The following is a 22,603-nucleotide window of genomic DNA, read 5'->3' on the forward strand; positions in this document are numbered from 1 at the left end:
TTACAAAAACAACTGTCATGTTGAACATGTTTTTTAAAGACTTAATCACTTTTAGGAAGGAAGACGAGCTATGAATGTATCATATTGCTTAGATACAAGCACTATTTATAGGGCAGAGTAGAACACAGCCCTGTAATCCATCTATAGCAGTAAGATATCTTAGGCCTTTAACTTGTTGAATGCCACCCTGTAGGAATTCAGACGTCAGACAATGTCACTGAGGCCCTTCACACAAGATGTGACTGTCCGCCATTAACAACCAACAATTAAATGTACATACAGCTCTGTAAGCTAAAGGCATTGACCTGCAGACCCCCTTATAGAAGTAATGTCTATCCCTGTCTTCAAGACATATATACTCAATGTACAGGAGAAAAGAGGTGGAAGACAAATCATACACATAAAGAAACAGCTAGATTCAGGGTTTAACAACATGTTAATTGGAAAAAGTTGTACATGTATTAGCAAAATTCTAAAAAAGATTTAAATCAGTCAAAAGGCTGAAAATATTCATCACTGTATTAGATAATCAGAACATCAAAGGGATAAACTGAATAGTGAATGCTGTTACTAATCAGATTTACATTATTTTCATCTCAAAATCAAAATATTGGAACAATTAATCACGACTACTTTTAGATTTTACTGAAATGAGAAAATCATCGTAAATAAATATTTTCCTACCTCTTCCAGATCCATGATGATAAGAGATTTCTCCTTCCAGCTCGCTTTTGGACGCGGCCTTGAGTATTTTGAAATGTTGTCAGATCTCGCATTTATAACAACCATATTGACAGCTTTTTTGGGGGGGGAGAATTATCACAATCAACAATAATGCAACGACAACAACAAATGTCAAGGTTCTATTTCTCTAAAATGTGATCATAGATACAGAATCGAGATTCCTTCTCTGAAATATTCTTCCAAATGAAATATTCAGTAAAAATGTATAAATCTGTTGCTACAACGAAATTGTGTAACAAATTCCTTTGTTTGGTCTACAATCTGTCAATGTCTTTGTACTCTCCCAGGAAAAGACAGGAAGAAGGTATTCTCCGTCCAGGTGAGTCTTTGTCTATGGAACAACAGCGGATTTTGTCCTTTGTGTACCCGTTTGGTCCTCCCAGGCCTGGCACAAATCACATCTGGTGCTACGAATTCTCTATCACATCCAATACCCAATATACTGTACAAGACACACTTGATGTGTTACCGGCCGCTCTCTTACAACTATAATATAATGAGGAAGTTAAGGCCGACTATATCCCACACGTGGTTGGCTCAGCTGTGTTTACAGTCTGTTTTTCACAGGCTGTTTATATATAGCTATGTCAATGCTCTATATAGAAGGAGTGAGGTCGGTATAAACCTCATACAAAGTCCGATTAAAGGTAACTGTGTGTCAAATGTTTATGTTTCTAACTGAGAATAATAGATTTAAAAGTAGTCTACTTCCTTTCACTGTTAGAGAATAATGGTACAGAAACGTCTACGTCCTTTCTAGCTGACAAGACATGTGTTCACTGACCTACTACGGAACAATGTCTGTTTATATATATACGTTACACAGGTGTGTTGACGAGATAGAGACACAGGTGAGTTGATGATACAGCGTGGTGGTGTACAGTGGTCCCTAGTACGGACTGGACCATCTCTCGTGAATCTGGACACATGCATTGTCACATGACAACAGATAACACACTCATTCATTGAATCTTTCCATCAATAAACATATCATCATTGAACAAATATCTATTTTTCCCCCTTCAAATGCTGTAATTTCATATAGGATTATAATTACCAATTCACTTTACACAGAATTAATTTTTAACTTTGTCAAATGCCAATATCTTCTGATTTTTACATGTTTTGAAAGAACGGTAGTGACTACCAAAAGGCGTCCCCCCTATCACTGCCACATCTTATTTCATTACCAATACAAAAGTGTAACATAAATTGACATATGGACTGTTCAGATATAATCGATAACTATACAATTTCTTAGACTGCTAATGAGGCCACACACAACGTTTTAAATGTTCTAAATCCCTATTGACCTTGCTGCCACTGATGCTGGAATTTTGCGAATTTTAATAACGACGTCAACAGCTGATGTTTAATGGTGATGTAATACAAGGAAATCTATATATTTTGGATGGGGAGGGGAGGGGGAGGGGGAAGGGACGGGGGGATTAGTGTCTGGGGGATGTTGACCTCAGAGATATGCTAATTGGGGCACATATAACTGAAAGAAAAATTCCAAAAATCAAAACAATGTGGAAGCAGGGAAAATTAGATAGGATCAATTTCAGACTTCATAACATCATTACGGGATGGCATTTCAGTAGTGTAGCAAATCATTTCTCTAAGAGTATGCTTACAGAGGGTCGAGCGTGTGAGGCGCGTAGCACCGGAGAAAGAGGAGGGTTTGGGTTCTACTAGGCCCTAGAAGAAATCATCATCAAGCAAAACCCAAATTTTTATTTGAATGATATTAAGTTGTGTACTTCCCTAAGTAGTTTTTGATTTACATAAACCTTCAAGATTTGTCAATGAGTATAGACATGTAACACTTATTTTTCAGACTAACATGTTCAAGATTTCTTTTTTTATTTCTTTCCTTTTATTGATAAAAAAAAAGAAATTATTAAAAATATTGATTAAAATATTTCTTGGAAATTTTAGTGCATGCGAGAGCATACAAGCATACCTACATGTATGCTACGCCACTGCGTTTTTCTAAAATGAGTATTGAGATAAATCCATGAAATATCTAAAAGCTACATCAGGATATGTCCAAACATACTGCATTAGTTTCAGGTCCACATGAAAACTATTATTACAAACAAATATCTTACCCTGTATATTTTGTTTTCATTTGATTAGATTTGTACATTTCACTATTTAAGCTAGCACTGGAAAAATAGTTGCTCCCAGCAAGAAAGAAATATGACTGAATAAATGAAAGAGATTCAAATGAACTTATTCAAATTTTCTTTTGACATGATGCACAATTTTTACTTTGTTACACACCCTAGCTACAAATACTTGATACAAATGACTGTTAATATAGCTCTCTACTCCTGGAGGTGTTACAGATCGTTTCTGTGTACGACACCTAACATGTGCTCCAAGAGCACCAGCCTCTCCACCCAATCAAAACAGCCCATTCAAAATTAGCTATGATTGTTGCTGCGCTATTTAAAGGGTCTTAGTCACAAGCTAAGGTGGTTGGTCCACACACCAAGAAAATTTAGTCAGCCCCAAATAAAATGGTTCTAAATATCTAAATTATGATTCTTCTTAATGTTGCCAAATCAAAGCCTAAATTGTCTAACACATTTTCCCCAGGAACCCGACTTTCCTCCACCACCAAAACCTGGCACGTCCTTAAATGACTCTAGTCCTGTTAATAGGACCACAAACAAACCAAAGTCTAACTCATACATGGCCCATTTTGATTCTAAAGCCTACAATATTACTGTCAAATGCCTGAATTCTCCGAGATCTAGAGACTATGCAATGTCCAATATCAAAGTTTAGGTCCTTTTCGTTTATAATCTACGACTGAAGGTTTGATACAACTGTGCACTCTCCCGTTAGTAATAGACTTGATAAAAACACTCTCCTCATAATGAGTCTATTTTTACATTCCAGGAGATATACTGGAAACCCATATCTAGACGTCGGAATACAGGCAACCGTGAACAGAAGTAATGTTATATACATACACACAATTATCACACAAGGTTATCCATCCTACAACAGTATTGATTGAGACAGAATTTTCCCCTGAATAATGGCATAAACTTTTAATGTTCAAATAAATAAACTATATTTCACACCGATTCATCTGAGATAAGCCTAGGCCTGACTTTAAGCCTTTCCTATGTTTTTACAACAGATTTTCATGCTAGAAATGAGATATCTTATGGTATAATTCCTGATATTTCATTGTGAAAACGTAATAAATTGGTGTAGCTCTAATTCTTTTTCAAGATTAATCCATATATGAATTGTGATGACAGTCACCTCTAGAATGAGTGTAACGGAGGCAAGTGTAAATTACACCCCTTAAATGAGTGTAATGGAGGTAAGCGTAAATTACACATCAAGAATGAGTGTAACGGAGCTCGAGGTAAACGTAAAGTCGAAACCAAAGTCAGTGAGGCTGAAAATATAGGTCACAGTGACCTACATTTCACATATTGGTTTAATTCTATTTTTTTGCAAGATTAAAGTGATGTGACCTAAAAATAAAGGGTTTGGTCAGACAGACAGAGAACTGACCAACGGAAAAAACAAACATTTAATTCCTTCTCCATTATGTTGCGGGGATATAAAAATCTAATATATTTATACAGGTCAACAACAGCAGATGTACTGTATATACTCAGTATACCATCTTAAATTCTAGGAAAGAGATGACAACAGGAGGGAAGTTTAATATTTATAAAAAATAATTGACATGTAGCATGCGTTTATTTCAACTGTACACAGAAATGTGGAAATAGATATATATATATATACACAAGAGAGAAAAGCATTCCTTTGTGTTGTAGAAAAGTTTAACCTGTATCCCAGTCACGCAGCAGGAAACGAACATATATCAGCACAAATGTCGCTGATAACAGCACTGGCTGCACATTTGTCATAGCTTAAAATGACTACATTTGAGTTGTGTCAAGTATCGCAATAACAAGAGGCCCAGAGGGCCTGTATCGCTCACCTGTTTTTTTTTGTGTTACATGAATAGAAACTGACATGTAGGTAACTTCAGACCAAAATTTGGTAACTAGAACACAAGACATTTTAACATCTCTTAAACGCTTCTTAAGATATTGTTGTTTGAAGTTTGAAATTGTAATTTTAAAGCTTTTAACCAATGTTTACATTTGACCCCTGACTACAGTAAATTAAGAAAAAGATTTGCACCGCTGGTCTTCAAAACATACCCAAGTATCATGACTCTAGTCCAAATGGTTCTTAGGATATTGTTGTTTGAAGTTTTTAACATATTTGAACCCTGTGACCTTGAAAGTAGGTCAAGGTCATTTTAATGAGGAAACTTTATAGCACTCCGCCCCAGGTACCTACTGGCCAAATATGACCCTAGGTCCTCCAATTCTTCAGTCAAATAGTTGACGGACGGACGGCATAAAAGCAATAAAAACTGAATAGCTCATAAAGCTTTTTCTTAGACCGACAAAAGAAAACCTCTTTCGAATCTGATTTTTTCTTGAATGAAGCTTGATGACTTAGATTCAGCAGGCTATTGATTTGACATAATGTGAACATGCAACGTTTTAAGTTCCCTAGGTATTGACAGTCTGCCTGTAGTCATATACATAAAATATTTAACATCCTCTAGATTTACCTGATTGTAGCTATACATGTACAGGAATCGTGTGCTTGCTAATATTTGCATGTATATAAGTTAACCAATTTGAATCCAGAACTTTTAGCCAGACTTGACATGAATCACAAGTAGAGTAAAATACAACACACAGGGATTCCATTTGTTACAAGGACCTCTGGTTTTCACATGTATTCATTGATTCCAATGATTTCTTTTATCTTTTTCATATTACTCTTTTCTATTCCATACTATAGATTTAAAGAATTGATGGCTTAAAATTAACATCTGAGAACGAGTACCTGCTATGTTGTTTGGTTTTATATTGTCGTTCCTAAAAGTGCAAAGCATTTGAGAGGTTCTTCAATAAGTGGACCGCTTTGCACTTGTTAAATTTGGTAAATTAAATCTGTTATGAAAATCATCAACTACTGTGTAGCACTTTGATCCGCGGGGTCAATATTTCGCGGTTTCGTATTCAGTACATATTCGCGGGGATTAAATTTCGCTGTGCAACCGAATCCCATGTGTCGTGCAAAGTATTTTGAATGTCATCATTTAAGGATTAAACCTCAAAATACAGGTTAACCGTTTGTAAAACACTGATCCCGAGCATCATCACCCGCCAGTGACTTCATGTATATATGAATATGATACATATTGACCTCTTGTTACATACTTTGTATGTCTGAGAGAAATAAAAATCTGATTCTGAATCTGGAAAGATCATCAAATGTGTATGTACCTTTGTAGGAGTAAACTGTAATCAATTAATCACCTACTGTGTACATATACATATGTTGTAGCCACTGATATAGGTGTTGGTTTTACATGGCCATGGACTGCCCAGTGGTCCAGTGATAATCTGTCTTGAGTTCATTTTAGCTTGCATAACAGCGTGGGGTTATTAGTGTTTTCAACATGTTGTGATAAGGTCCATAAAAGTGGTTAACATTTTCAATAATTTCGCTGGTATTTAGGATACACGCATATTAGTCAAACAGCGAATATAGCGAAATTAAAAACCCCGCGAAATATAACCGCTATACAGTACACGGTGTATTGATCTAAACCGGACCAAAACTTATTTATGGTTGTTTGTAAATCAATTAGAATATAGATTAAGCTCATCAAAAATTCATAGATAACTTGAAACTCCACAGGGCTGATCTGGGCATCAACTGACGAGGGAGCTCGGAAAATCGAAAACCAAATATAAAAAATTATTAGAACTTAGGCCGCACTTCAATATACTATTCATTACGTCCTATTAACAGCAGCTATGGTCATTTTAAGGACGTGCCAGGTTTTGGTGGTGGAGGAAAACCGGAGTTCCCAGATAAATACATCGACCTACGGCCAGTACCTGGCGACTGTCCTATGTAGGCCAACGCGGCCCCAATTATACCATTCATCTTCAATTTGCAGGTACAATAAAAAGTTCTTTTATCATAGAGAATGTTTGTTTATATTAATTAGTAACCAATTAAATGTCAAAAGGTCACAATTAAAGATATATGATGGGGAAACGATGTTCATCTCAAATCTAGAAGTATGTATATTTTAAAATGACTTTTTTAATTGTTATATAACGCAATAAAAGGTTACACAAAATCACAATGATACACTGACTTGTGTAGTTCTGAAAAACGAGACGTTAAATTTGAAAGGGAGATAAATCTGCTATCCTTTAGGGAGGTACATCAAAGGTACAGTGTACTGTCCCAATATTGACCTTTGATTATATACAGTGTTGTATAGTGATTTCATTTCCATGTGTTAAAATGCATTTTCAAGTCTATTGGGTATGTAAAGTGCTTTTGACTAGAAATGTTAGCTGTCAACTTACAGTAGATTTCAATTCATAACTTCAAAACAAAATTGTGAAAAATACCTCTTTAGATTATACACAATTAACATGGTTTCTATATAGAGTACTGGCGTTATGTTTTATGTTTCAACAACTGTAAAATTAATGTAACTATATACGGTTTGTTACACCACAGTGGGAGAATAGAACGTGACTGAATTTAATTTTCATTTATACATAAACTCAGCTGATTGTTTTTTGACACTAGTCTATACATACAATGCAAGGCAGTGTTTACAACAGATCTCGTCCAAAATTAACAACTTTTTTATCTACAAAATATATATTTTATTTTGAATTTAACAAAAAAAATATAGGTTGTCAGAATTGTAAGGATTTTAAATGGAAATCTATGTAAAAATGAGTGAATTTTGAAAAAAAAATTGAAACACGCAATGTTTTGCAAAATAATGTCAATCAAAATGATACTGACATAGATTAGCATTCCATTAATGTATATCAATGTCAAAAACGCTGAAAATGTGTAAAATTAATTATCTATAAACGATTAAAAATTGACATTTTATAATAAAACCATATACACATAGTAACTGCAGGTAAGAGTAATGTTCTTGAAAAACTTCACAGTAGTGAAATAGGGAGCCTGTTTCCTGAAGTACAGAACAATGGACACATGTGACTCATTAATTAAAAAACAACTGAATTAATGCCTGGATTGCTTTGAAATACTTTAATATTGAAAGAACACACTGTTCTGTCAATAATAAACATACAATATTCATCAGTTTAATATTAAACATTAGAATATGAAGAAATTGTGATACTGTCTCCCTACATTGGATTTTCAACTAGGGATGTACTTCCTACTTCGGTTTAGCAATACACTCCTATGACCTTAAGTACATCTATCTAATTAACATAAAGTCATTGAGAAATTTCTCAATTGGTCTGGATCCTACAAGAATTCACACTGACCTTTGGATCAATAGCATTGTCCATGGGTCAACTATCCCTATTAATATTAGACCACTTCAAAGTACATGTTGTTCCAAGTGTACTCATGATCAGTATCTAGTTCATTAGCGAACTTTGTTATTTCTAAGAGCAGACTAAATTCTTTGTATTCCTTGCCTGGAGTTAGTCATATTGTTTCCCTATAAACGTGTACTGTTAGCCTAGAAATGAAAAGCTTCTTAAAAATTATGCTTTGAAAAATTTCAAATATTTATTTCAAATAAATACCAGAAATACAGGAGATACGGGGACAGTAGTGTCTTGTAAATAGGTAAACAAAGTATGTTTATGTAAATATCAACAACGATAAACAGTGTCAGTGTTACACCTGTACAGGTAAAACAGATAACAAGGTGTACGACCAGGTACCGCGAGTGACCAGTGCATCATACCATCCTTCACTCAGGTAAATCGATCACATGGCTCCAGTGCCTGGATCTACCTGTACTGATAAAATGTCTCAAGCGCTCTACCCACCATCAAAGGGAGATAACTGTATCAGGACACAAGTCTAACAAGGGTCAATATCAAGGTTTATCATCTATCAAAATTTCACAAACAAGTACCAGTCAAATCCTGTCCAAATTACCAATGTTTCAGTATGTAGATATAATAACCATCCCGTTTCTCTAGGGCCAGATAAAGAGTACATTATAAAACCTAAATAATTTAAATATGATCAAAACAGTCTTATCATAGCTAGGATCAAAGTAGTCCGAATTATTCTGACGTTTTATCGACTTTTTTCATATCGGTCTGTCGTCGATTAACGTCAGAACTCTGGCCCTCTTTAATATGCGGGAAATAAGCGACCCGTGCCCGGAGTGCACTTCAAACTAATGTTTTAGAAACAAATCGTCACTTTCACACACATGTTGCACATGGATCGAAAAATCTATTCTTTATGCACTAGGTGGTATCAATAACAAGTTTCAAAGATCATTACGAAAAGTATTTTCCAACGTTTTCTAAAGCAACCCATGTTTTTAATGGAAATTAGGCCATGAGCAATGTCACATGACTTGACGAGATCTCGCGTTACTGAACGTTATGACGTAGGCCGGCGAGATTTTAGTCACGTGGCATTAGAAGGCGGGGCTATCAAAAACCTAGAGTAAAACAGAGTAAGTTTAAAAAAAAAAAGTTTTTAGTGATTGTATTGGTTGTTTGAGGCATGTTATGTATGTTCATCTTGTGCATAAAGAATAGATCTTTCGATACATGTGCGACATGTGTGTGAAAGTGAAGAGTTGCTTCTAAAATATCAGTTTGAAGTGCGCTCCGGGCGCGGGTCACATATTTCCCGCATATTATAGAGGGCCGGAGTTCTGACGTTAATCGACGACAGACCGATACGAAAAAAGTCGATAAAACGTCAGAATAATTCGGACTAGGATGTACCTATGAACATGTTGTTATACTTGTACCTATGGACATGCTGGTAAATTACTGTTTATGAACATATACAGGTCATAATCAACACAAAGTAAATACTTGTTATCAAGAAGATGGCTATATTAGGATTGATTTGTTTACAAGAAGAGTTTTATAATCAATCTTGTTTACATCTACTTTCAAAAAGGATGGGCAACATGTTTCATACAAAGTTATATGTTTAATTTCACAACTAACATTTACAAAGTGCAGCGAAATTGTCAAAACAAATCACAGACATATATATAAAATTACAAAAATGTTATTAATAACAATGTGAATATTCTAGTATTGTACGGTTAAAGGGAAAATTTTGTGGCATAAAAGAATGTACGTCTTATCCTCATCACAAGAAATAGATATTTATACACACAGTATGATAATGATATAACGATACAAATGCCAAAATACAGTAGGGTAATGGGTTATCCCCCAGCTGAATGTACATGTACACAATGTAATTGTGTATTTCTAAAAGGACATAATTGGTATTGTCAATTAAGAAGCATGGAACAATGCATGGCCTGCTGTATGAATTCAGGACAGAAATTAAAATGATGTATCCTATATGTACCATGATAAATGCACTGCTTATAAATATACAATTAGTCCACGTTCAATGATAAAGACAAGAAAAACATTCATTCTTTGGCACAATGGATTGACCACCAAGGCCTGAGGGAGGGAGATCTAGATCTGACCATCAAAGACTGGACATCAAAGGTGGGTCAGTTGGAGTATACAGTAATCTTTTGTATCCATAATAGACACCCATCATGTGTTCAGATTGGACAGGATTCAACAATACACCTGATAAGGAAACAAATTCAAATGACTGGGCACTTTTGCATTTAGGTCTCAGTTGTATTGTGATTTTCAAAGTATTAACCTGGGGCAAGAAGGCCCCGGAAATCCACTTGCCTGAATAGTAAAATTCTAATGTTACTATTGCATTGCCTGTGCAGGCCAAGATCAGTATTTCCAAATTTTGGTCTTCAAGAATGTTTCCTTTACTGTGATCAAAGGTCAAAATATAGGTCACAGTGAGCAAGTTAACAACCCCCTCTCTATCCTATTTGTACCCACAACATATTTTGAAGGCTTTACATGAAATAGTATATCACAAATGCTTAAATATATCATTGTCAAGGGTCAAAATAGAGGTCACAGTGACCTAGTTTTGGTTTAAGACACTTCCCTATCAATGTACATATATTATATGACAATTTTGATATATGATCCTAAATGAAATTATAGGAGCTCGATCGCGAGCACTGCTCCAGAAAGTAAACCATTTACAGTAGATGAGTACAGAACTGGCACACAAGGCAAACACTTTACATCTACTTAGTAGAAGATTGCATGAGGCATAATATTTTATGAAGTCCATCAACAGTTACTTTGAAGAAAAATGGAGAAAAAAATATATCAGAATTTCACATTAAGCAAACTATATGGTTCTGGGGATCCAGAAGATGTCAAGTATAATAGGGAAAGAGTTAAACTTTTAAACTATGGTTCTGGGGATCCAGAAGATGTTAAGTATAATAGGGAAAGAGTTAAACTTTTAAACTATGGTTCTGGGGATCCAGAAGATGTTAAGTATAATGGGGAAAGAGTTAAACTTTTAAACTATGGTTCTGGGGATCCAGAAGATGTTAAGTATGATAGGGAAAGAGTTTAACTGTAGCTGTGAAATATCAGTGATTTAAATTCAAACATTTTGCAATTACGAGTATCCATACCTGGGCGCTATACCACATATGTTATACAATTACCTATGTCATGACTTCTAGACACACGAACTCACTCACCCGTAATCACCCCTGAAGACACATTTGAACTCTTCCAATTCAAAGTTTGGAATAGTTCATTATGAAATTTCAGGGATGAATGAGTTAAGGTACAATGAGTGTGAATTTTCCACGCCATCACAGGATGAAAGTTTACACCCAGTGTATATAATCCAACTGATACCAGGAAGTGCACCTGCAGCTTTAATTAATACAAATTGAACTGCCAAAAATGTTATTGCTAGAGCAAAATAAACAATGCAGATTGTTTTTTTACAAATTTATCTGTTCTGTTTTTATCACTGATTAAACAAAGATCAAACCACTTATGCCCAAATATGGAAGTCCTAGCTACATTGTAGGCCTGGTACGTACCAGTATATATGTACCAGCTGGTACCTCCCCCAGCCTATCACTAAAACAGACAAAGATAAGTATCACAGAGATAAAAGTACAGGCTGATATGTTAATGAGAACACTTTACTCTATATAGTCATTTATTAAGGATGCCCACACCACTGTTTAAAATTGTAACTACTAATTGGGAAATGGTTTAACGAACGAACCAACGAACGAACCGACGAACCAACGAACGAACCAGAGAACAGATACACATATTCAAGTTACATGTCATGCTTCATTAACTTGAGTTCTTTAATTAATTTCTGGTCACATGGCAGTTGTACCACTTTAAAATAAATGATAATTATTGTTTTCTCAGCCATCACACATTTTATCTTCAATAAATCATTATTTTTTTATCCAATGCCCCATTTCAGTTCAATAAATCCTTGTTTTACCCCATGTCAAACTTCAGTTCAATAAATCCTTGTTTTACCCCATGTCAAACTTCAGTTCAATAAATCCTTGTTTTACCCCATGTCAAACTTCAGTTCAATAAATCCTTGTTTTACCCCATGTCAAACTTCAGTTCAATAAATCCTTGTTTTACCCCATGTCAAACTTCAGTTCAATAAATCCTTGTTTTACCCCATGTCAAACTTCAGTTCAATAAATCCTTGTTTTACCCCATGTCAAACTTCAGTTCAATAAATCCTTGTTTTACCCCATGTCAAACTTCAGTTCAATAAATCCTTGTTTTACCCCATGTCAAACTTCAGTTCAATAAATCTTTGTTTTACCCCATGTCAAACTTCAGTTCAATAAATCCTTGTTTTACCCCATGTCAAACTTCAGTTCAATAAATCCTTGTTTTACCCCATGTCAAACTTCAGTTCAATAAATCTTTGTTTTACCCCATGTCAAACTTCAGTTCAATAAATCCTTGTTTTACCCCATGTCAAACTTCAGTTCAATAAATCCTTGTTTTACCCCATGTCAAACTTCAGTTCAATAAATCTTTGTTTTACCCCATGTCAAACTTCAGTTCAATAAATCCTTGTTTTACCCCATGTCAAACTTCAGTTCAATAAATCCTTGTTTTACCCCATGTCAAACTTCAGTTCAATAAATCTTTGTTTTACCCCATGTCAAACTTCAGTTCAATAAATCCTTGTTTTACCCCATGTCAAACTTCAGTTCAATAAATCCTTGTTTTACCCCATGTCAAACTTCAGTTCAATAAATCCTTGTTTTACCCCATGTCAAACTTCAGTTCAATAAATCCTTGTTTTACCCCATGTCAAACTTCAGTTCAATAAATCTTTGTTTTACCCCATGTCAAACTTCAGTTCAATAAATCCTTGTTTTACCCCATGTCAAACTTCAGTTCAATAAATCCTTGTTTTACCCCATGTCAAACTTCAGTTCAATAAATCCTTGTTTTACCCCATGTCAAACTTCAGTTCAATAAATCTTTGTTTTACCCCATGTCAAACTTCAGTTCAATAAATCCTTGTTTTACCCCATGTCAAACTTCAGTTCAATAAATCCTTGTTTTACCCCATGTCAAACTTCAGTTCAATAAATCTTTGTTTTACCCCATGTCAAACTTCAGTTCAATAAATCCTTGTTTTACCCCATGTCAAACTTCAGTTCAATAAATCCTTGTTTTACCCCATGTCAAACTTCAGTTCAATAAATCCTTGTTTTACCCCATGTCAAACTTCAGTTCAATAAATCCTTGTTTTACCCCATGTCAAACTTCAGTTCAATAAATCCTTGTTTTACCCCATGTCAAACTTCAGTTCAATAAATCTTTGTTTTACCCCATGTCAAACTTCAGTTCAATAAATCCTTGTTTTACCCCATGTCAAACTTCAGTTCAATAAATCCTTGTTTTACCCCATGTCAAACTTCAGTTCAATAAATCCTTGTTTTACCCCATGTCAAACTTCAGTTCAATAAATCCTTGTTTTACCCCATGTCAAACTTCAGTTCAATAAATCTTTGTTTTACCCCATGTCAAACTTCAGTTCAATAAATCCTTGTTTTACCCCATGTCAAACTTCAGTTCAATAAATCTTTGTTTTGTTTAGCCATATCACACTTTTTGTTCAATGAATTCTTTATTTCTCTCCCATGACACACTTCAGTTCAATAAATCTTTGTTTATCATCCATATCAGGGTCGACATTGACAAGTATCAGGTATTTATTCAGAGATATATAAAGTTTCAATTTAATTAATTTCAACTTCATATGCTTAAATTATTTATTTGAAAAGCTCAGTTTTGTAGTTTCATACACTTTTTTGTCAGCTTAAGGTAACTTTGACAAAATATAGTAAAGTTAACTTTGACAAAATGCAGAAAACGATTTGTTTACAACTTGATCATGAAGAAAATATTAGAGATTGAAATTTTCAATTGTACTGAAAAGTGTTTACACAGAACATGTATAGCCCTTAGCTACAGATACGACAATAATGTATACATGTCCTATAACAGTCAGGAGTAGTCAGGATATTCTTGTAATGGAATTATTTACTGCCACTCAAGTAGACATTACAATTAAGTTGTGCTTACAGTTATACCATTCCACACTATATACTTCATTTTCAATATTTCCGTCCAACAGTGTCAGAAGCAAGAGAAAGGTTTGCTGTTTGAAAACAGTGTTTCCATCCAGCTAGGATAATGAATGCTCCGATAGCAGCTCCACAATCCAGTTACGTGTTACTACGATGTTAAATTGGGACACCTTAAGTAGATCGTATTCATTAAAGTTGATAACCAGTCACTAAGCTCTTGAATCAGTTGGAATAAATAGAGGATCCCAAACAATTAAGGGTTGGTTATTATGTTTATCTAACTTCAGTTGTTAATTTTCAAATTGTAGAAAGACACAGAGCTTACCGAGTGTATTTTACAATTCAAAAGTTAATTAATGAGATTCAGAAAAACATGAAAAACAACCATCACAAGCTTGGGAACCTTTTTCTCACACAATGTTCAGATATTATTTCTAGAAAACCATGTTTCTCTTTGGAATCTGTTATTCCTGTTTCAGATGCAGGAAACAATTGCCAGGAACTGTGACGTCACAGTGATTTAAGGGCACCAAATTTACGTACAGGGTACAGATAAATATATTTTGCGTATTTCTTCAGACCAAGTATGCAGCAAAAATTACCCCGCCCCTCACCCCTAACTTCACATATGACAGTCGCACCTGTAATGTAAAACACCTTTCATTTTGTCTGGTCGGTTTCTGGAATATGTCCTAAATTCAAATTTACCTTCTTTTTCAAAGAAAAGACACCTTCCCCCATTAAACATCATGGTGGTGTAGATATACTACATACTTTTTGAAATTTCCATGTGGGCAATAACATGTGGTCAGAATTAAAGCATAATCAAACGTGTGTATGTACGCTCTAGGGAAAAATAGCCCTTTTATCAGCATATTTTGAGCTGTTCATTCAGATTAAATCCTCAGATAATTCAAATCTAAAAAAAATAAGATTCCAAAATTGTGAGTCTCCCTCCAAAACAGGGAGAGTTGGCAAGTATGGTAATAATATTTGAAGATACGGAAGCTTTAGGATGTAAGCAATATTAAGTGTCAGGGCCCACTTGCATAAAACATCTCAAAGTTAAGGAAAATCTCAAGCAATGTATTGTCTATGGGAAATCTTAGACTTGAGGAAATCTCAAGAGTTGAGATGTTTTATACACGTGGGCCTGGTGTACATGTGTACATACCTGATTTTGGACAACCAAAGGGGTGGTGTTGTTCCCAAGAAGGGACTTCAAAGGTTTGGTTTGTGGTTGTTTGTTCATCGCTGCTTCGTTCATGTGCCGCGCCTCCTCCTTCATCGCCTCTGTTGGTGCCACATAGAATCGCTTCCTCTCATATTTTTGTACCATAAAGTCTTTCACTTTTTGTTCCTCTCTGGCATCAGGCTCAGGACAAGACCGACTGTCGTACAGCCCCAAATATACTTTCCTACAAAGCTGTGCAACATGTCATACATTAGTAAGTTTGGTCAATTTCCGCCATTCCTGTATCCAATATATTTAAGATCTTCATGAAACAGAACAAGTCCATACTTAAGTCGTAACTTTAGGGCTACGGCAAAGTTGTTCAAAGTATTTTATAAGCTTAACAAATTTTTATAACAATATTTTTGTCTAGTATTTTTCAAAATTATTACAATAAAAAACGAATACTGTATGTATCTAGAGATTCAAATGTTTCATCTAAAGAAAACAAATTAAAACATATACATCTTTATAATTGTTTCTCAATTTTTATTTTGAAAATTTAAATAATTAGATGATAGTGATCAACTCTTCGAAAACTGAATATATTCAGTCCTAAAATAACCAGACCCAGAAAAGAAAATTGAGTCCTGGATGATCCAGTAATGAAAAAAAACCACTTAAGAACCCAAGGCTTTTCTGGGGGATCCACATATTTTAGGAATGGGGATATAAGAATTGGGAAAAAAAATGTGTCGCAGTAACCCATATTGGGAACTTTCATAGTTAAACCAAATATTCCCTTTTCTTTTTGCAAAGTATCATCTAAAAGACTAAAACATCCTTAAATCATAGTTCTTTATCATAGATTATTTCATTTTTGATGTTGCTGTTGTGTTGTCATCTGAATGCAAACTGAAAATTAAAAAATACTTCTATTTTTGCTAGGGAAAAAAAGAAATTTTGGGAAATGTTAGAAACATTAACATTGGAAATGACCCCCGAAAAAACCCGGGACTCTATCACTTATTTGAATCATGAGATATATCATAACATAAACAGGATCTTTTTATCTTATTATTTCAATAGAATTGTATATATCAGTGATTACTCATTGTGTTGGGAGAGTTATTCATATAATTCATAACCAATGAGATGAGAAACTATTCAAATTTGACCTGAAAGTCTCCACCATGAAAAAATTCTTCAGTTTTGCGTAATCTTTCAAGTTATACAACACCCAGAATATTTAGTGCCTTGTACTTACATCATTGCCATGGCATTTGAGAAATTCCATCTCGTCAGGTGTAAAGCTTGTCATTGATATAGACTTCACACGATGTGGAGGGTTTATACCACGTCTAAAATGGAAAAATGAAGCAGAAATATTATTTTAATATTAACAACATCTATATAAATAAAAAAAAAAAACTTTTTGAAAAATGCTTTTGGACGCTTTTGTTCAAGACATTTATCTGAATAACAATCAGATAATTTTGGACTTCATATCAACTGAAAGCTTGATTTTTCAGTCATATTCATGACTGGTCATGAAATGTCTTATTTTGTAGTGATATTTTATTGAGAAGCAAAAATAGCTTTTAGTTAATTTGGCTCCATTAGAAACTGATATAGGTGTTACCCCTGGGGTAAATAAAGTGGCAGTTTGAATTCTTGATATTGGAAGAATGGTAATGTTACCTTGTGGGAAAGTAAAGTTGCAGTTCTTGATATTGGAGGAATGGTTTTGTCATGTTGGGGGTAAAGAAAGTGGCAGTTCTTGATATTGGAGGGATGGTTTTGTTACCTTGAGGGTAAGTAAAGTGGCAGTTCTTGATATTGGAGGGATGGTTTTGTCACTTTGGGGGTAAGTAAAGAACCAGTTCTTGATAATGGAGGGATGATTTTGTCCCTTTGGGGGTAAGTAAAGAGGCAGATCTTGATATTGGAGGGATGGTTTTGTTGCCTTGAGGGTAAGTAAAGTGGCAGTTCTTGATATTGGAGTGATGGTTTTGTCACTTTGGTGGTAAGTAAAGAGGCAGTTCTTGATGTTGGAGGGATGATTTTGTCACCTTGGGGGGAAGTAAAGAGGCAGTTCTTGATAATGGAGGGATGATTTTGTCCCTTTGGGGGTAAGTAAAGAAGCAGTTATTGATAATGGAGGGATGATTTTGTCACTTTGGGGGTAAGTAAAGAGGCAGTTCTTGATATTGGAGGGATGATTTTGTCACCTTGGGGGTAAGTAAAGAGGCAGTTTTTGATATGTGAGGGCTGGTTTTGTCATCTTCGGGGCAAAATAAGTGGCAGTTCTTGATATTAAAAGAATGGTTTTGTTACCTTTGGGGTAAGTAAAGAGGCAGTTTTTGATATTGGAAGAATGGTTTTGTTACCTTGGGGGTAAGTAAAGTGGCAGTTCTTTATATGTGAGGGCTGGTTTTGTCATCTTGGGGGCAAAATAAGTGGCAGTTCTTGATATTTGAGGGATAGTTTTGTCACCTTGGGGATGGGTAAAGGAACAATTCTTGATATTGGAGTGCTGAATTTGTCACATTTGAGGTAAGTAAAGTGGCAGTTCTTGATATTGGAGGGATGGTAAAATTTGTCTCCTGGGAGGGTAAGTAAAGTGATAGTTCCTGATATTGGAGAGATGGTTGTGTCACCCTGGGGGTAAGTAAAGTGATAGATCCTGATATTGGAGAGATGGTTGTGTCACCCTGGGAGTAAGTAAAGTGGCAGTTCTGGGGATATTGATATGATTTCCCCTACCATGAATGTAATATGACAGAGAAATCTCAACCTGGGGGGCGATATTCTTGACTCGACCCAGAAATGCCCCAGAAAGAGCCCTGCACCGATCGCGAGAGGGTGGAGATTTCAAATTCACTGGCATATATTTTTATATACATGTAACGTTCAGGATGATTCTTTTTCTCCAATTCTATCAATAATACATTTGGATTATCACAATTTGTAATCTGTGTCTTTAATCTAATTTGCAACTGACTGATTCTTCTGAAAGCCAATTTTGACATCCTCATTTTATTATTCTTCTGATGCCATGTACTGTCCTTTTTTCCAAGCCCTCTGTCATACCCTAGGGGGCGACTACTTTGTGAAATGTGGGTAAAGGTTGTGTTACTCCTGTGGGTAGTTTAGGCTATTCTGTGGGTATAGAGGTGTCACCCCTATAGCCAGTTGGGGTAAGTAATTTGGAATGGTAGTTCGTGAGATGGGAATGGTGGTACATGTACCGACCCTGTAGAAAGAGTGTGTGGTTGGTCATCCCAAAAATCAAATAAAGTTGCAATTTTTTAATTTGCCTTTATACATGAAATGGTGTCCACTTGTCCATTGCCGATTGCAAGATTGCTAGAGTCGCTGTCAGTTAAATGACACTTTTGACGGTTTCAAATCTGACATTATAATGTAACGTCATGATAATATTGTGATTGTGACATAAAAATAGTAAAGGTTGCTGATCATGATACGAGTGTTTTGTGTAGAAGTGGGAAAGGATGTAAAACAGATGTTCAGTGCAGATATTACTGGTAACACTGTATTTTTCTTTACGATGTGTTTTGTGCACTGAAGATTACGGAAGCTAATACTGATGTTCGGTTAAAATTTGACTCAATGAACATATTTTACACTCCCTTCAGTCTATTCCAATAGTCTTTTTTACCTAGGACAATTTATCAACAAATCATGCTCATTTTTACAAATCTCAAAGAGATGTTTTAGGAAAACTCCACAACGTTATTCAAATTGTGATTTTTTTCCCATTTACACCTGCTAATGAAGGTCATCCAAATATAATTATCCTCAAACATTATCTATGTTGATTTACCATTATCTGTACATGTTAACGCAGTATCAGACTAGGTCAACTTCAATTTCTCTGTAACATGCACACTATTCAGTAAAGTGCTGGCACCTTATCAAAAGTAGGATTTCATTCAAGTGATTCATTTGGTTACTCAATGGTATAAGACAAATCTCTAAAAAAATGTTTTGTTTCGTTATTCAACAAAATGAAAAATTCCAAATTTGAAATAATTCTGAAACCAATAAAAAAATTGATGCTGATGATTTTCGAATATCATGATACAAATAATATAATCAATAGTGATCTATGTAATAACATTTTCCTACTGCATTTGGTGTCATACATTGTGGTCCATAATAAAAAAAAAAACAAGTTTATTTAACTTCTACAGAATTGAATCAGAGCTAGGGGTATATAAATATAGGTAATTATAAATATTAATGCAGTGCTATTCATTCCCGTTATCATGTCACTTGTATTAATAGTTCATGACACAAACTATGACATGACCACTGGTGACTAAGACCTACTGGTGTTTTATTAAAGGTTAAAATTGTTTTACAAGGGAGGTAAATTTGCATAATGAGGGAGTTTTAAAGAGACGCCCCCTGTCAAAATACTGCTTGTAAAAGTTCAATGTTTATAAACAAGACCACATCAAAAATTTACAAAACCATCATGGATCAATTCATTACAAAACACCTCACACATACTAAAATAACATGCAATTTTTCATAAAAAAAAATCCGTGCAGACGACACGCGATTTGATGACAAGAATGACAGTACCACGTTTTGAAACCGCACAGGTGTACTGTGTTAGTGTGTAACTCAAGTCTACTTACAGTATACCACTGCATGACGTACACACGAACGATCCGGCCGTCATATTGACATAGGTTGGCCCTCTTTGGTGGCAATCAAAGCATTGTTTGTTGTGAGGCAATGCCGCCATCTCTCGTAACATTTTTAGATGTTTTTCATCCTGTTTTCTCTTGCTCGACGCCATTTTCGTCGACGACATTTTACCGGAAATAACCTTCAGTTCAATGTTAAAGGTAGATAACTCCTTATGGAAATGAGACAGGTAGAAAAATTACCACGAGTTTACAAATGCATGTTAGTCACAATATGAACATGTGCTCTAAAAGTGAGTGCTTGGGTCTGTTGCCAAAAATTGAACATATTTTGTGTATTTAGTATTAGATTTATCTCGTAACCTGCTTGGAACTTTACGAAGATAATTTAGGAGTTTGGCCATCGTTTGACAAACTTAATAAAAGTTCGCACGGAAAACAGAAGAACAACTCACCCAAAATGAACCCATACCTGAAAAACAGTACTATTTAAATTCTGGATCCAGTCTTTGGTGTGGTCTGTCAAAATACATAGTATCATAATCCTATAAAGCTACACCTCCTCGCTTTTCCCCCACCGCCGAAGCGCGAAGGAGACATTCTTATATCGGCTGGTAAGCACTGTTTGTAAAAAAAATATTGCCGTAAACTTCCGATTTTCATCAAAATAATAAGTGGGATGGGGGGGGGGGGGGGGGGGGGGGGGGGGGGCGCGATCCCTAAAGGTTGGGCCAGACCACAGGGTCAATTCCTACATCATGATAATGTTCGTCTCTTGATGTCTAGCAATGGTATATATGGTTATCGGGTGCGGATCTCAACTGTTTCAAATTTATGGCTTAGAAATCAAGCCCCTATATGGGCGGGGACAGACCCAAAAGTCAATTCTTTTATCATGATTGTGTTTTTTTCTCTTGATGCGCGGCAATTGTTATTATGGTTATCGGATGGGGATCTCAATAATGACCAAGTTAAACATTCTGGAGAAGAATTTGAAATGATTTACCTAAATTCCCCTTATAAGGGCCCCATCCCTAAGCCACATGGGAAGCTATGCAAAATTGAGTCCCTTTTGCCTAAGGATACTCTACACCAAATTTGGTTCAAATCCCTCATCACACAGAAGGAGAAGGATTTTAATTTTTTCCCATATGTTCCCCCTAACGGGCCCCGCCCCTCTGCTCCCAGGGGAGCCACACCATTCTTTTATACAAAAGTGAATTCCCCTTTCCCAAAGATGTTCTAGACAAAATTTGGTTAAAACCCCTCTTTATGTACAGAAGGAAAATAATTTTAAATGATTTACCTAAATTTCCCTTATTAGGGCCTCGCCCCTATGCTACCAAAGGGATCACATCCTTCATTTATACAAAATTGAGTCCCTTTTGCATAAGGTTGCTCTACACAAAAAGTCCTTTTATTGACACAATCCATCTTTTATATATATGTATATATAAAACTTCGCATCCTGTTAGAGCACTATGCAGTGTTTCTCCCGGTAATATGATACATAGAGATTTACTTGAAACCTCAGCATGAACAGTTATACTATTCCCATTTGACACGATGTTAAATTCTTCTCTTGAAGAAATATTTTGTCCAATTAAGTCCTCTCGGTTAGACCTATCTATATCACATATGTGATATATACGTCTCTCTGTTTTTATATATAATCCATTGTGAAAAAACCGTAACGTAAGCAGATAGACAGTGGCGACGGACCAAATTAACCCTTCACCAACAGATTTATAGGGAACAATGTCGGCTAGTTGGTTCACTTCTCATTCAGTCAAAGAAGGCTTATTATTCGGAAAGAATCGAAGAATGTGGTAAGGATCATATTCGGCTGTTTAGACTCACCAAAAACCTAATGGGCCAGAAAGGTGAAATTATCCTACCAAAGCTGTAATTCTGAAAAAAGTCTTATCAAACAAGTTCAGTGATTACTTTCTGAATAAAATCAGCTCAATCAGGAAAAACATTGCCGAAGTGAACACTTCTGCTGACAATGATATCTCTGTCATGACTACTGACATTGAATTTGATGGGGAACCATTGGCAAAGCTCTCACCAACAACACAGGACGAGTTACGCAATATCATCATGACCTCGCAATCGAAGTCCTGTGAGCTTGATCTACTGCCTACAGACCTATTAAAGCAATGTCTTGAAGCACTGCTTCCTTTGATTGCCTCAATCATGAACAAATCATTGGCTGAGTCAAAGGTTCCATTGTGTTTCAAGAAGGCACATGTAAGACCATTGTTAAAGAAGCCTGGAATGGACAAGGAGGAGTTGAAGAACTACCGTCGCAGTTTCACATCTGCCTTTTCTGTCTAAGATCTTGGAGAAGGTTGTGTCCCGTCGTTTAGAGGTTCATCTCCATGC

General features: G+C 35.5%; 1 protein-coding gene across 3 annotated transcripts in view; it reads right to left on the reverse strand.

Annotated features, from left to right (window-relative positions):
- LOC110453785 (arf-GAP domain and FG repeat-containing protein 1-like) overlaps positions 1 to 20,389 on the reverse strand; it is a 47,919-nt gene extending 27,530 nt beyond the window's left edge. For all 3 annotated transcript variants that reach the window (XM_021502937.1, XM_021502936.1, XM_021502935.1), the window contains exons 1-3: positions 20,204 to 20,389; positions 16,801 to 16,894; positions 15,534 to 15,785 (exon numbers count right to left, since the gene is read on the reverse strand). In XM_021502937.1, the coding sequence (XP_021358612.1) occupies positions 15,534 to 15,785; positions 16,801 to 16,894; positions 20,204 to 20,382 (525 nt within the window). In that variant the 5' untranslated portion in view covers positions 20,383 to 20,389. The remainder of the gene's footprint in view (positions 1 to 15,533; positions 15,786 to 16,800; positions 16,895 to 20,203) is intronic.
- Positions 20,390 to 22,603: the final 2,214 nt, after the last annotated feature.

This window comes from Mizuhopecten yessoensis, unplaced genomic scaffold (assembly GCF_002113885.1).
Source record: "Mizuhopecten yessoensis strain PY_sf001 unplaced genomic scaffold, ASM211388v2 scaffold7507, whole genome shotgun sequence".
NCBI lineage: Eukaryota > Metazoa > Mollusca > Bivalvia > Pectinida > Pectinidae > Mizuhopecten > Mizuhopecten yessoensis.